Source organism: Mus musculus, chromosome 2, assembly GCF_000001635.26.
Source record: "Mus musculus strain C57BL/6J chromosome 2, GRCm38.p6 C57BL/6J".
NCBI classification, from domain to species: Eukaryota; Metazoa; Chordata; class Mammalia; order Rodentia; family Muridae; genus Mus; species Mus musculus.
In genome coordinates this window covers 25395048-25409936 of record NC_000068.7, presented here as the reverse complement: position 1 = coordinate 25409936, position 14889 = coordinate 25395048, and the positions used below count along the sequence as shown (strand labels likewise).

The following is a 14889-nucleotide window of genomic DNA, read 5'->3' as shown; positions in this document are numbered from 1 at the left end:
TCCCTGAAAGAATCCTACAGGCCTATATGCTATTCTCTTGGGGGTTTGTCCTAGGTTGGTAACACGCAGGAATGGAGATACTGGGTACCCACAGAGAGGCATATGCAAACCGCTCCTTTTCCTAACTCTTTTTATCCCACAGAAAGGGGTCTTCAGAATCTGGCCATCTTTGGGCTACTCTAGCCTTATGCTTATACCCTTAATATTCCTAACCTGTAGGGCAGAAGAGTGGGTAGGTAGTAAGAGTGAGTGCCCACTGTAGATGATGAGGTTGTCCTGTGTTTGATTTTCCTCCAGCCTTCAAGCCCCTTTCGGAGGTACCACCTCTCTCTGGAATTGCAAGAGAAGGTCCCAGTCCCTCATTGAATGTCTATCCGCCAAGGCTTCCCAGGGAGGTGGGTGACTGTGGGCTGATCACACCATCAGTGAACCCAGAAGCCACTCACAGGTTTGAAAAAAACTTTAATTGGCTTTTGTCTCCAAAACTCTCTATCCATGCCTGGGCTCTAGGGTTCCTGGACTTGGATCTCCAGTTTGAGGGTTCATACCAGACAGAGAATGTGCAAGCAGATGCTAGATCTCCCACATAAGGCGGAGAATCTCCCTGGCAAGGGAGTCCAGGGGTGGCGCCTCCCTCCTGCCAAAAGCATGCGGGGGTCACAATGCTGCTCTTTTCCATGGGGAACACCAGGACTCGCTCGTCCCCACTGGTGGGCTGTGGGCTGCAGGCATGTGGGCCTAGGAGTCACTGCAGCGGCGGCAAGGAATGGGGACCAGGCACTGGTGCTGACAGCGTGGAATGGTCAAACAGTGGGTTGCGCACCTCCATCTCCCCTGTCTGTGAAGATACTGGGTCAAGCTCCTGGCAGCAAGGCCTGAGACAAGATGAGAGGAAACCCAGCAGAAACCCCCCTCCACACCCCTGGGGCACTCACTGGCGCCAGGCCTGGGCATTCATACACAGTGAAGTCGCCATCTTCATTTTCCTCATCGGAGGAAGCTGACTCTAGTTCCTTTGGAGGTTCCTTATGCCTGGTGGGAGCAAAATAGCTGGGTCCTCTGTGCCTCTCCAAGGAACAGGGGCCCAGAGGCGGGTGCTCAATGTATTGCTGCCCTGGGTAGGGGCCGTGGGCTGGGGTGCCGGGGCAGAGAGTAAGAGGTTTCGAGCAGGTAGGGACGGATGGCCAGGTGAGGTGTGGGTGGGGCACAGGTGCAGGAGAAAAGCGGCCACTTCAGACCAGGACGCTCACCGCTCCAGGCACAGCATCTGCTGTCTCTGGTGCTGATAATGATACATCTCAGCACTGTGTGCCAGCCGCTGATCCCCAGGCTGTGGAAGAGGCAAAATCTTAAGCACTTGTTGGGATGCACAGAGTAAAAGCGTGCCTGTGCCTGCCGGGTGGTAGCAGCACACGCCTTTAATCCCAGCACTCGGGAGGCAGAGGCAGGCGGATTTCTGAGTTCAAGGCCAGCCTGGTCTACAAAGTGAGTTCCAGGACAGCCAGGACTATACAGAGAAACCCTGTCTCAAACAAAAAAAAAAAAAAAAAAAAAAAAAAAATCGTGCCTGTGGAGGCAGAGCTACGCACCGAGATTCGTGGTGTTGAAGGTGAAGTGGGCCCCTTAGCTGTGGCAGCATAGTCAGCCTTCTGAGTCAGGCGGATCTCTCGCTGAAGCCTGAAGTAGTTTGAGGTTGAGAGTGTTGTTATGGACCTGAAGGTCAGATCCTACCCACCAACTGGAGTCTGAAGCTCACCTACACCAGCAGAGGGCTGCCACAGCCAGGGCGGCTGAGCTTGCTAAGCAGAAAGCCAGGATCAGCACTGTGGGAGAAAGGGGCAATATGGAGGAGCCTGAGAGTCCCCCATCTACCTCCCCTAGGGCCATCACATGTCTATACTTTGTTGCCAACCTGGACCTACCAAGGGTGAGGCCATTCCCATGCCTTCCCTGGGGCTCCAGCGGGGACATCTGCACAGGTCCAGAGGATGCTCGGGAACTCAAGGAAGTATGGGGTATAGGTGAAGAGGTTCCATGAGTAGAGGGGAGCCCGGGCTCCAGTCGTTGACCCCACTGTGAGAATCCCAGGGTAGCTGCTAAAGTCGGGTATATACATGTAGTCAGCAGGACTTGGCCTTTGGTTAAAGAAACAGGATCAGGATAGTGTGCATGGGGTGGGGGTGGGGGTGGGACTCCTTACCAGGCTCCAGGAGCTTCTGCGCAGCCTCAAGCAAGGGCTGTGCGGTCAGCCTTGAGTGCCCCGCCTCCTTCTCCTTCAGTGCCAGTTCCTGGGCCAGAGAATCGATCTCCTCTTCCAGTCTGGGCTGGGGCAGGCCCTCCCCTGAGGAGTGTGATGGGCCAACATATACAGAGGCACCCGACCCTTGACAATACCTGCAGCAAGCAGCCTCCGGAGATGGAGGGTCCCATCCAAAGTTTCACTATCTTGGTTTCCATGGTGACAACTGAGGGATCTTCTTTGACTCAGAGGTGGGGGAGGAGGAAGGAGGGGGTAGGGAAGAGGAGAAAAGTGGAGAGGAAGGCTAGGGTGTGTGCAGAGACCCACAAGAAGATAAAGGAATGGACTCCTCATCCTAACTAGTGTGCACAGAGGGGTGGCCAGAGTACTGGGAGTCACTACCCATCCAACCTCTCCCACCCCCAGGCACCTTCTCTGCCTAAGAGAAGAAAGGAAACCCTGAGGGGATAGAACAATGCCAAAGCACACCTGAACATCTAGGCTACTCCCAGGCCTTCAGAAAAGAAGTTGCCTACAGGGGTGGGGTGGGGGTAGGGTGGACCCTGACTGGTTCTCCCTTAATACCCCACAGTCCAGAGAGAAGCTCCCAAGCTCAGCGCACTGTGGCATGGTACATGCCCTTTAATCCCAGTATTTGGGAGGCAGAGACAGATGGATCTCTGTGAGTTCCAAGGCCAGCCTGGTCTACAGAGTGAGTTCCAGGATACCCAGGGCTACACAGAGAAACCCTGCCTTGAAAAACCAAAGCCCCAAATAAAAAGCTCCCACACGGGACTCAATCTTCAGCCTTCTTCCCAGGAAGCATGGCTGGCCGCATCCCCAGCACCTCGCAGGTAAAGCCCTCATCACTCCTGAAGAGGCATCTGGATACACTGAAGGACAGTGGCCACCACCACGGGGCTGGCACCTCCCAACATGCTGAGTGGGGAGTGAGGGGGCGGGATAAGTGATCAAGAGAGAAGAGCAGGTTGCCTAGAGGGTGCAAGAGTAGATAGCTGGAAGGACATCGGGAGATCTATCATGGTCCAAGCCTAACAGTCTGACCTCTCCGCCTCCTCCTGGGGTCATCCCTTACCCTGGAGGACCCAGCAGCCATAGGGCTCAGCCTAGTCCAACACTGCCTCAGCACCATCTTGAAAGGATGGAGGGGCTTGTCACTCTGGTCTTGGATTTGAGCATTCCATGATGCTCAGAGGTATGGGTGGCCACTATCACAGGGCTTTAGGATCCTTAGGTATGGAGCCATAGGGCAGGGGAGGGAGGAAGGAAACACATGCCACACATCCATTTCCCTTAATTCTATACTCTGCCATACCAGAAGATAGGTGTTTCCTTGGCACACAGAACCCTCGCTGGTCTTCCTGGAAGGACTGAAGGCATGGTCCACAGGCATGTGCCCCTGGTGGGCATTTTGCCCGCCTCTTCAGTGCACAATCCAGGCTTCCAGGACAGGTGGTAGCATCTGAGTAAGAAGCAGAGGCAGGGCCCATCATAGCCCATTTGGCCGACCTCCCACCTCCTACAGCAGCAGCTCTGCTTAGAACCCTTCCTCCACAGAGCTGGCCAGGTTGAGCTCTAATCATTGCCCTGGGCAGGCCCTGGTTTCCTATTGCCACGTCTCAGAGTCAGGAAGCATCAGTCCCAAATCTTATGGGAACTATCCTGCCCCACCCACTCCCCACGGTCTTGCTCCCAGGCCTAAGCCTTATGCTTAAAGGATAAACCGACCCTTACTGTCCAGTCAGCTCTCCAAGGCTCAGTTTTGACCTTTGGTGGCCCAGAGCGAGCCAGGACCTTTCATTCAGATCGCCAACTGAGCTCTGTTCTCTCTTTGGTTCTGGAGAAGCAAAGGATGCTGCGTAGACATTCTCCTAAACATTGGTGTTCCTCTCTAGACCCCCAGCACATAGTCCTATAACCCTAGAGTTAGTCTGGTAGTCCACAGAACAAATGCTCAGTCCAGAAGACAGTGGCTGTCTCTGCCTAGCCTTTGTCTTCATGGCACTGGGAGACCTAAGATGCCACTGGCTTAGATACAATGAGGGCACTGAAAGGCCTGGGCTGATCGGTATTGGGGATGCCAGTCTAGGTCATAGTTCTGAGTCACATTTTTGGGGCCCAGAGCACAATGTTCTCTTATACCTGCCAAACAGTCCTATCGTGATGCAGCTACACAGAGCAGTGAGCTTTATGCCTCAGTTTCTCCTATGGGATATACACCTTCAGTTGCTTCAAAGGTAAGGAATAATCCCAGCCTGGAACTTTGGTCTCTGTCTTGGGAAGCCAGCAGGGCCAAGGAAATACCCAGCAGGACCATCAACTTCCTGTGTCTCTGGCCAGCCAGTTCCTTCCACTGCACACTGCAGGCAATGCTGTGGGCCCCATGGGATGTGTTAACCATAGCCTCCTATAGACTTTGCCTTAGTTTCCTTTGTTTTTGGTTTTGGGGGGTTTTCATTTTTTTTTTTTTTTTATATATGGTTTTTGGTTTTTCGAGACAGGGTTTCTCTGTGTAGTCCTGGCTGTCCCGGAACTCACTTTGTAGACCAGGCTGGCCTCGAACTCAGAAATCCGCCTGCCTCTGCCTCCCGAGTGCTGGGATTAAAGGCGTGCGCCACTACTGCACTACTTTCCTTTGTAATCTGACACTCTATGTCTCCTGCTAAGAAGTTCCAGAAGCTCTGGTGGCACACTGAATCCCAGGCTAGGCACCTTCTGTCCACCATAGACTGTCAGCAGCCTCCAGGAACAGCAACCTGAGCTTGGGACTTGAGAGAGTTAAACAGCACTGTGCTAGGAGGCTTACACGGGCTCCACCCACCAGCTGGGCTCCAGGGAGGCAGACAGTCCCTGCCCCTGGTGCTAACAAGCTAGTCAGACCTATACTAGAGGTGTAGCACAATGCTGGCTTTGAGCTGTAGGGCCTCCTTAGCCCACCAACCTACTGTTTTATCTTGGATAGAAAGTCCCTCTCCAGCCTGGGTCTCAGAACCAATGGCAGCTGCAGAGTATCTGCTTTTCTAACCATGCTAGGCTACCGGCCCTTCCTGGGCACTAGGTGTGATAAGGGGACGCTTAGTATGGGCCATGTCAAGTCTCTGCATTCAGCTATAGAGGCCAGTGGGCAGAGGCCAGCACATGCCCAGGGCTTCAGTACTGTGCCTTAGTCCCATCCATGAAGGGTGTCCACCAGGGAGGCAGGCTATTTGGCATCTCTGGTAAGGCCCAGTCTGGAACTCCACCCTCCTCAAGAGTCTCTTCCAGTCATGCCAACCTTCAGTCCAGTTCCTGGGTTGCTTGCCCAGCTCTTAAGGTCCCATATCCAGACCGATCTTGTTAGAGTCCACGTACCAGTCACCTCTCCATGCCCTCAGCTTCCTCATCTGTAAGCTGGGCTCAAAGCAGCTCCCACACATAGTTCCAGAAGAACTCAGTGAACATATGGGCAACCTCTCCCACTTCACTCCCCTCGGGGAGATACAATTTGGATCCTGTGGCTTCAGGACCCATCTGTCAAGAATGTTCTCCCAGAGCCAGGCAGTAGTGGTGAATGCCTTTAATCCCAGCACTTGGGAGGCAGAGGCAGGCATTGAGGCCAGCCTGGTCTACAGAGTGAGATCAGGACAGCCAGGCTATACAGAGAAACCATCTCGAAAAAAAAGAGAAAATGTTCTCCCAGTCAGGGAGTCACACTCTTCTAAACAGTCACTACACAGACCTCAGACCAGAGGACAGTGGTGCATGTCCTTCAGGGCAGGGGATGGGGCAGCTTGACCCCACTAAGTTGGAACAAGACCCTAGACCTGGAACCCTTAAGACCTTCCATGGGAACCCCTCTACACACACACACACACACACACACACACACACACACACACACACACACACGAACGAACGACAGGGCTGACATGCAAGGCCCACAGACCCCAAGAACAACCCTGCCAACGGGAAGCCCCAGAGACACACAAACAAAGACACAGGATCCCACTTATGGGCCACCAGAAACCAGATGGCTGCAGACCCAAAGACACACACCAGACTGATTCAGGGACCCAGAGACAAAGACCCAAAGCGCGTGAAATCTACATTCGCCTCCAAGGACCTGAGAGAAGATTCATCTAGCATGGCCTTCAACGGGCCTGACCTGTTTACCCAATCCATGCCCAGCGGACCGGGCCTGCCTGGCCTGTGGGCCTGGGTAAGGCCGGGGCGGTGGCAGGGAAAACCAGGGCGGCGCCGGGGGCAGGATTCTCCGCCCCGCAATCCCAGCCCCGGAGCACCCAACAGCCTGCGCCCAGAGCGCTCGCTCACCCGGGCGGCGGGCGGTGGCACCATTCAGGGCCGCTCCCAGGATGAGGCCGGAGAGCAGCAGCCGTAGCAGCCGCAGGTGCCGCGGGGAAGGCGGAGGGACGGGCGTCGCCATGCTTCAGCGCCGCTACCCGGGCAGCATGGCACCCCACGGCCCCGGGCTCGGTACCCACTCCGGGAACTGCGACTGGAGAAGCCGGGAAGCGAGAGGGGCGGAGGAGGAAGAGGAAAAGAGGAGGCGGTGGCGCTGACGTTGCGGCAATGGATCCGGGATGGGATGGAGGCGCGGCGGCCAGAGAAAAGTGTCGGGAGTGCGCCTGCGCGCTCCACCTGCGGGGGCGGGACATCTCCTCTAGTCTGAGCCCCCTCCCTCTGCATCCTGTTGGGGGGTCCCCTTTTGTCAGGCGTCTGAGTGCTTCGGGCCCTCTAGCCTCTACAGCAGAATGCCTCCTCATTCATTACCCAAGAATCTGACTTGGAATTGACTAACGGTGGGCGTCCCAGGATGCACGCCTTCTTCTTAGTGGTCCGACTGCCAAACCCTCACCACTCACCCTGTTAGAATGGAGGACCTTAGACTAGGGGAACACCAGGGACAAATCCTGGCTATGTAGACTAGGCTGACTGTTGCAGGTTTGCAAAATGTATCCCACAAAGGATAAAGAGGTGTATAGAGATATACAGGTGTACTCAGAGACGTGCCCGGGCTTTCTAAAACCAGGAAGAAAAGCATACAAGAGGCTCACAAGATCAAGCCAGACTCGCTCCCGAATGGTACCACCAGGGGGCGAGAGTAACTTGACGTAGTTGACAGTTGTCTGGGAGCTGTCCAAGGTGGTCATGATCCCAGGTAATGGCTTTCAGCTCCCTTGAGTCACACAACATGGAACATGCATGGTGCCTGGTGATCACCATTCATGTGCAGTCCCCTTTGAGCACACTCCACCCCCGCCAGAGACCTCCCCCTGGTTGAGTCATGAAGGCAATGTTGAAGATCAGTGTGGTGGTTCCTGCCTTTAATCCCATCTCTCAAGATGCTGAGACCAGCCTAGTCTACATATCGAGTTCCAGGACAGTCATGAATATATAATGAGACCCTATCTTAAGAATGAAAAACAGGCCTGGACGATGGTGGTGCACTCGGAGGCAGAAGCAAGCAGATCTCTGTAAGTTCAAGGCCAGCCAGGTCTACAAAGTAAGTTCCAGGACAACAGCCAAGGTTACACAGAGACCCTTGTCACATGCAAAAAACACAAACACCACACACAGAGAAAAGAACAAGGTTGAGTTCCTCAGCCCTCCACTTCTTCCCGTCCTTCAGGCTCACAAACTTAAAGAGGAGGCTGTCAGTGCAGGTTTATACATTTATCAAATGATTCTCTCTCTCTCTCTCTCTCTCTCTCTCTCTCTCTCTCTCTCTCTCTCTGTGCGCGCGCGTGCGTGCGCGCATGCGCTCACTAGCGGCTACCATCCCAACCCAGCCCTCAAGAGGCATTGACTGAACAGAAATAGTCTGAGCTAATTTTCCATAAAAGAAGCAAGGGAGAAGTCCACGCTTTTTTTTTTTCCCGAGACAGGGTTCCTCTGTATAGCACTGGCTGTCCTGGAACTCACTTTGTAGACCAGGCTGGCCTCGAACTCAGAAATCTGCCTGCCTCTGCCTCCCGAGTGCTGGGATTAAAGGTGTGTGCCACCACGCCCAGCGGGGCCACGCTTTTCCACCTACAGAAACTTAGGCTGTGGGATGCAAGTGCCTCTGATCTTTAGGTCTACTGATACTTCAAGTATAAGTTGGGGGGGGGGAGGACTTGGAGTGCAGCCTCAATTCCTACGGATGTCATCAAGGGTTCTCTGAGTCAGAGAAAACTCAGACTCAGGGACAACCCCAGACCAGTGTAGGTAGGAGTGCCTCCATTACCTCGGATCTGGTACAGAAAGGGAGGAAGCAAGAAAAGTACTGACTTGGAACCAGGTTTTATCCGAATAGCCAACACAGCTGGCAGGAGAAACGAGCAACAAATGATGCCCCACCCTATGGACACTTCACTGCTCTAGGAAAAAATCTTTTATTACAAATTTTTTTACAAGTAGGCATGGAGCTGACTCCTAGCCTGTAGTCTCTGGTGCTTGCCTTTCTAAAGGCCCAGACAGAAAGTACCCAGGGCCCTGAAGATCAATCAGAACAGAGGCTCCACTCGGAATGGACCTCACCCTGAGTCGCAGGCTAAGAGACCTGACATCCCAGGAAGAGAGCGGAGGATTAATTGAGAACACTCAGGGCTGCCCATGTAGACTTTCTGTGAGTGTAGATAAGGACCGTCCAGGCTGCTTCAGGGTCAGAGATGCCCTCGGGAAGAGAGATAGCCGGGAGTTGGGAGAAGCTCCCAGCGCACCCCTAGAGGGCGCCTGGGGACTTGGCAGAGCGCACCTGGCGCAAGAGCAGGACCAAAGCCGCCAAGATCAGGACTGTGAAGAGCAGCAGGAGAGCAACCCAGGAGCTGAAGTGGGTGCCCTTACGTAGTCCCGGGAGGTCAGCGGGAATCAGGTTGGTCAAATTCAGCATGTAGCCCAGCGCCCAGCCGACAGCCGTGTCTGCCGCCTAAGAGAGGGCGTGGCATCAGCCTCAAAGAGACCGCACGAGGAATCCTCCTGACCCCGCCATTTACCCACCTTCTTTTCGAAGACCACTCCACGGAAAGAGCGCTCGTCGAAGCGATAACCGCGGCTCAATAGCTGATGTATGAACATGGCTACAGCGCAGTAGTCAGGCAGGCGGGTCTGCTGTCCGGGTACTCGGGCCTGAAGCTAAGAACAGAATGAGACACCGTTAGTTTCAACACCACGAGAAGCTATGGCCCCCAGGGTACAGCATCCCCCTCCCACTACAGCTCAGGCCAAGAAAGGCAGGAAATACACAGAAAGACCTAGTTCAAAACGCCCTTCCCAGGCAGACACTCCTCTGGGATAAACCTCGTGACTGCTGGAAGGCCTGTGTTCTCCCCTCCCAACAGCTGGATGAGGAGGACAGCAAGGGTGGCCACCAGAAAATAGAGGATAGGAGCATTCTTGCATCATAATTAAAGGAACAGGCGTCCAGGTTTAAGTGTTGCTCTCTGACCAACTGGCCCCACTTTTTTGAGACCTTCCTGGGTGACTTAGATTAGAGGGACTTATTTCTCTAGGAGACATGGTGGCCACCTCACACTCCAGCTATCAGGGCCTCTCTATTCTTTCTGGGACTACTGTTCAGTCCGTGTCCAGGCCCGATTTTCAATTTCTCCAGGAATACCCCAAGCCCTGCTGAGTCTCTCCTGTGTCTTCCTCTCCCACTAGTGGGACACTCGTTCCCATGCTTTGTCCTAGACACCTGCCTTTCTGTCCCTTTCTGCTTTGAGGTCCTGTTGTCACAGAGACTTTGCAATTCCTGTTCTACGTGTTCCATACCTTGATTGTAGGATCAAACTCTGAGGAGACCACTGAAGATTTAGCTTACTCAGCCCCAAGCTCCCCACTTAAGCTGACTACTTCTTAAGGTAGTCAGCAATCTGAAATGACTGAGTCTCTCTATGGCGAGATAAATTGAAGGGGAAAGTGTCTTACCCAGATGTGGAGAATATGGGGACAGGCCTCACCTCAGCCCAGGTCTGGTTGCAGGTGGTCTCTGTGGCATCCTCCAGCTGCTTCAGGGTTCCCACAGGCAGCCCCATCACTGTCTTCAGGAAGTCTACAGTATAGTAGAAAGCAGAAAAGGCCTGTGGGAGAAGAGTGTGCAGTCACCCTGTCACCACATGCTTAGGGTCTCCCGTCCCCACATCCATCCACCCGGACTCACTATGAAGTTCCCAGCCACGGGAGGCTGGAAAACCCCATTGAAGGAGCATTGGGAAAAGGGACAGGAGGAGATATTGAAGAGCCCAGAGACGAGGTCACGACAGAGGGCAGCGTTGCTGGTCCCTGACAGGCTGACAGTGGCACTGCTGTTGAAGGTCTGGGGACGCTGACCCATAGTGCATGGAGACTGGTAGACTTCCCGGAGCAGCACTTGGGTGGAGTAGCCCTTTGGCCAGCAGGGGTGGAAGCGATGGATCTGGGGAGTTAGTGAGAGTACAGATAGAGTTCCCCACTCTAGCCACTGCCTTCCACCCCACCACAGGGAGGCAGCCTGATGAACTGTTCGTAAGTCCAACTTGGGCAACATCATTTTTGTGTTTGTGAGCAACCATGGCAACCATTACCTGATGGACAAACAGCAAACCTTTTGGCCAGGTATTCAAGGTTCTGAGATAACTCCCTGGCTCTCCTAATTCTCGGCCCCCATTCCTAGCTCTTTATACCACCAAGTTCCTCTCTGCCTGTCCTCAAGCTGAGGCACACCTAGCTGAAGAAGCTAGATGTTGTTTGAGGCTAAAGGCAGACATCATCATGGAGACAGGAACCCACTGTGGGCCTCACTGCTATGTGTATAGCCATGGGTAAAGGAGGCCACTCTTAAGGTTCCTGGGCTCAGTATGAGTTGCTTTTTGGCCCTGCCCTGTTGCCTTTTGTCCCTTCTCCCTCCCTTCCTCCAGAAGGCACCAGTATGGTGTCATGGTTGAGTTTGTAGACACACCTGGAGGGCACTGGCCAGAAGCCTCTGGAGAACCTGGTCCCGGCCATAGCAGAGGAAGCTATGGGTGTAGACACGGTAATGCTGGCCATAGAGCCGCAAATGGACCTCATTATCTGGATCTTCAGATGGACTGGTTGTCTCAAAGGTGATCTGTGTTGAGGCACCCCCAAGGTCCATGGCCCCCAGAGTTCCCTTCCTTGGCCGTATCCACCGGCCTACCCAGCCATACTGTGGAGAACAAAGGTTGGATTAAGACTGTGAGCAAGCAAGGCTGTCAGGACCCCAGGTTCTTTGGGCTGCAGGGCCCACCTTGATGAAGTTCTCCAGCAGGTAGTTGGCAGTCACCCAGCCAAACACCCCTTCATCCTGTCCCGAGAGGATGCGGGCACCACGGAAGTCAAAGGGGTACCGTGTGAGCGTCTGTGTCACTGCCTCCAGCACCTTGGCTGTGGCCTCTGGGCTGGTCAGGCTGTGGAATGGGGGAGGGGGACTCTGATGGAGCTCATCCCAGGTGCCCTCTGCCAGGCTTGCCCTCCTGAGAGCTTGCTCTGGGAGGAGAGTTCTACTCTGCTGAAGAGCTGTGCAGGCCCCTGGGTATAAGCACTCACTTGAGTAGGCGCATGCCTGCTGTAGCTCCCAGGTAGAGTGGAGTGCTGGCATATCTGTCTTTGGGCACATCCCGAAGTGCCTGTTCAAGACATTCAACCAGACTCTGGCCTGCCCTAGAAGGGTCATTTGCGTAGCTGGAGATGCCACCACCTAGAGAGAACAAGGAGTTGGTCCCAGGCTTGGTGGACAGTTTCCAGCATACACTATTGAAGCTATTTAGACACACCTTCCCAAATTGGAGACAAAGGGTCCAGGTGCCACCCAGAGTCTCTGATGCTGCCGCCTGCCTAGTAGCTGTGAGCACAGGTGCCCGTAGAAAGACTTGGGCATTGTCAGCCTAGCCTAGCATCCATAGAACCTACAGGGATACACCCTTAGGTCCTCAGAGGCTCACCTGCCTCATCTATAGTGTAGAGACCTGTTTTGGGTCATTAAACCCCAAGGCTTCCACCTGTTCCCTAGGGCTTCAGTTTTAGAACATAAAGTACCCACAGCTCCTCCCAGGTCACTCCAGAGAAGCCAGCCTCTCCTTTTGAACTCCTGCCTTGAATGGGCCCCACCTAGCAACAAGCAGAGGGGGAATGACCATTTGGGCCTGCAAAGCTAAGACTGAACAGGAACCGAAGGCCATGCTCACCTCGAACATCGCAAGAGCTGTGCTGGCCCACGATACCTGTGTCATTTTCCTTGTCCGCTGGCCACTTGTAGACAAACATGGATGTGTGTGAAGAGCCAGCATCCAGAACGATGCCATACTGTGGGTGGATGTGGTAGGTTAGCCTGAGGGGTGTAGGGCTCCTCTCACACTCCAGCTTTCCATTCCCAACAGATATGTATCAAATTACACACTGAAGCTCAGGGTCAGCCCAGAGCATTCACAGGGATACAGCTTGACTGGAAGGGGACTGACTAGGTGACTTCCTGTGTTGATACCCCTCCCCCAGCTGCCTGAGGATGGCACTGACACCAGAAAGTAGACATCTTGGCAACTGAGGGGCAGGCTGGCTGTGCCAGGGGCAGAGGGTCCCATCTGGAACTTTGCTCTATTTAGGAGAAGCAAACATAAAGGCTTCTCTTCTTTCCTTCCCCACTCTCCAGTGTCTGCTGGGACCTTGGCCTAACCATAGGATGTGGAAGTAAGGCCCACTGGGAAAGAAGACTGAGGTTGAATGGAAAGGTCTCCAATCCATGCCCCTGCCTGGGCCTAAAAGCCAGGAACAGGGAAGGCTGGTTTTGCAGAGCAGAGAAGGGCATCAGATGGGCCTTCTTTGCAGCTCCAAGGGGCTGGGCTCCAACTCAGGGAGCCTGGCTGGACACCAACCTGGGGCATATGCCAGTTCTAGCCTGGGAAAGGGCTGCTGCAGTCCTCCTGCACAGCAGAGAACTCCTCCAGAGCCAGGCAGATACAAGGATTCAACTCCCACACCCCACAGCCCATCCCGCATGGCTACAGAGCTCTTCCCCTTCCCTTCTAGGTCCCTGGGGCTGAGATGGCTAGTCCCCACGCAAACTCAGCAAAAGACCAACAAACGGTTAAAGGCTGAGGATTGGTGATGGAGACCCCTTTAGAACCAGCTAGCTTCCTTTGCCCTCTTTCAAGTGTCACCCGTTCAGACCTTGGTCTGAGAGGGGTTGGAGGTACCTAGTGTGTGCTGTCCCTTATCTTGAGCTTTGTCTAGAACCAAAGCCCTTCTCTAACGGCGTGCTCGAAATGCTGCCTGGAAATGGCGCTGGACTTGGGGCGGGGGTTCTTGCCACAGCCCGGGGAGACGGCATGAAGGGAGCAGGAAGAAAGCTCCTCTGCCGCTCTTGCAGCTCCATCGCGAAGCCGAAAGAAGGGAATTCCCACGAACTTTGCCTCCAGTGCCTTGGAGCTCCGGAAGCGTCGCTGTCACCCCGCGGACTCAGTAAAACGAAGTGCGGAATCTAGGACCGGGCCCGAGGCACAGTCCCGCGCTGGTGTGAGAGCGCAGGGCGTTCTGGCGCGCGCCTACAGTCCCAGACAGACACCCCCTAACCCCGAGGCCAGCTGCTTCCCAGCGCCGCAGTGAGCGCGAGCACCTTGAGGGCGGGCGGCTCCCGGACGTCTTGGGTAGGGACGCACAGTAGCAGGAGGCCGGCGAGGCCCACGGCAGCCAGCAGCAGGGGTGGCACCAGTGACACCAACTTTCCAGCCATGGGAGCACGCGGGAGAACACAGCAGGGACCCCGGACAGCAGGCAGCGGGAGGCCCGGTGGCCGGGGCCCCAGAGTTAGGCTCCGGGGCGGGGCTGTAACAGGCCCCGCCCACGTTAAGGCCCTCCCACCGAGGGACCTGCCCAAAGTCCGCCCTCCCTCTTTGGAAGACTCAGGTGAGTGAAGCGTGTAGGTGACTCAGCCGCACCACCACTCCTTCCGCAGGTTCTTGGCTTGGTGGCTCCACAGCTATCAGTCACGTTCTTCCTTCTTGTCCACCCAGCATAGGGAATGCCCAGCTCTGTCCTGGAAAAGGATACCCGGTGTTGGGGTTTGGCTGGTTGTCTTGCTGTGCCCTCGGAGCCAAATTTGTTTCTGGCCAGGGAAGGGCAAGCCAGACCCCTTTGCCGATATAATTAAGTTTCAACTACTGGATCGAGGCTCAGAAGGGCACAGGGGTTCAGCATCTGCTTGTGGAGCCAGCACAGGCTGCTGTGACGACTTCTCGGACTAATGATCACCGAGTGTCTCCTCACTGAAAAGGGCAAGGATGACCTGCCATCATACAACCCAAACGGAAAATTGAGGGCAGATGAGGCTCTCTGTCTCTCCGGGCCTTGACCACCCCTACTGCCCTCTTTGCCTAGGAGACAGACACAGAGACCTAAATTGAGGAGGTTACAGGGGAACAGGGGGACAAGTTACATAGGTCTCATTCTACAGAAAAAGTGTTCCAAAGCAAGCTTGCATCTTGGTCAACAAGAAGTTCCTGGACACTGGCTGGGGGTTGGGAAAGTGCTGGCTCTGACCTAACCCTCCCCCTCCTCCTGACCCAGTAAGCTAGCCGGACCAGGCACACAGACAGGACTTCTTGGCCAGCAGCCATGCCTCTTCATGCCCTTACAACATGGGAATTCCAGAAACACAA

The 14889-nt window shown here is 54.7% G+C and overlaps 2 protein-coding genes across 3 annotated transcripts; both read right to left on the bottom strand.

Annotated features, from left to right (window-relative positions):
• Window positions 1-442: 442 nt before the first annotated feature.
• Window positions 443-6887, bottom strand: Npdc1 (neural proliferation, differentiation and control 1). 2 transcript variants are annotated; one of them, NM_008721.4, is made up of 9 exons: window positions 6572-6887; window positions 3576-3722; window positions 2201-2341; window positions 1923-2096; window positions 1757-1823; window positions 1590-1677; window positions 1251-1330; window positions 936-1032; window positions 443-838 (listed from the first exon to the last, which is right to left on the bottom strand). In NM_008721.4, exons 1-9 carry the CDS (start codon window positions 6681-6683, stop codon window positions 746-748), a joined length of 999 nt encoding a protein of 332 aa, NP_032747.2. In that variant the 5' UTR covers window positions 6684-6887; the 3' UTR covers window positions 443-745. The 2 variants fall into 2 exon arrangements, with proteins under 2 accessions (NP_032747.2, XP_006497840.1); XM_006497777.4 differs by having other exon boundaries at window positions 445-838; window positions 2201-2288; window positions 2395-3722; window positions 6572-6797.
• A 1726-nt stretch (window positions 6888-8613) lies between these two features.
• On the bottom strand, window positions 8614-14063 carry Entpd2 (ectonucleoside triphosphate diphosphohydrolase 2). Its single transcript, NM_009849.2, has 9 exons — window positions 13848-14063; window positions 12424-12541; window positions 11786-11936; window positions 11487-11646; window positions 11178-11405; window positions 10401-10655; window positions 10201-10320; window positions 9239-9373; window positions 8614-9167 (listed from the first exon to the last, which is right to left on the bottom strand). Exons 1-9 carry the CDS (start codon window positions 13962-13964, stop codon window positions 8964-8966), a joined length of 1488 nt encoding a protein of 495 aa, NP_033979.2. The 5' UTR covers window positions 13965-14063; the 3' UTR covers window positions 8614-8963.
• Window positions 14064-14889: the final 826 nt, after the last annotated feature.

Excerpts from the sequence above, each read along its gene's own strand:
- Npdc1 (NM_008721.4), bottom strand. The coding sequence starts at position 6,683 with ATGGCGACGCCCGTCCCTCCGCCTTCCCCGCGGCACCTGCGGCTGCTA. Across the intron at positions 3,723-6,571 it reads TGCCACCGCCCGCCGCCCGG|ATGCTACCACCTGTCCTGGA; the intron begins GTGAGCGAGCGC and ends CTTCTTACTCAG. Across the intron at positions 839-935 it reads AATGCCCAGGCCTGGCGCCA|ACAGGGGAGATGGAGGTGCG; the intron begins GTGAGTGCCCCA and ends GTATCTTCACAG.
- Entpd2 (NM_009849.2), bottom strand. The coding sequence starts at position 13,964 with ATGGCTGGAAAGTTGGTGTCACTGGTGCCACCCCTGCTGCTGGCTGCC. Across the intron at positions 11,406-11,486 it reads TGCTGGAGAACTTCATCAAG|TATGGCTGGGTAGGCCGGTG; the intron begins GTGGGCCCTGCA and ends TGTTCTCCACAG. Across the intron at positions 10,321-10,400 it reads CCGTGGCTGGGAACTTCATA|GCCTTTTCTGCTTTCTACTA; the intron begins GTGAGTCCGGGT and ends CTTCTCCCACAG.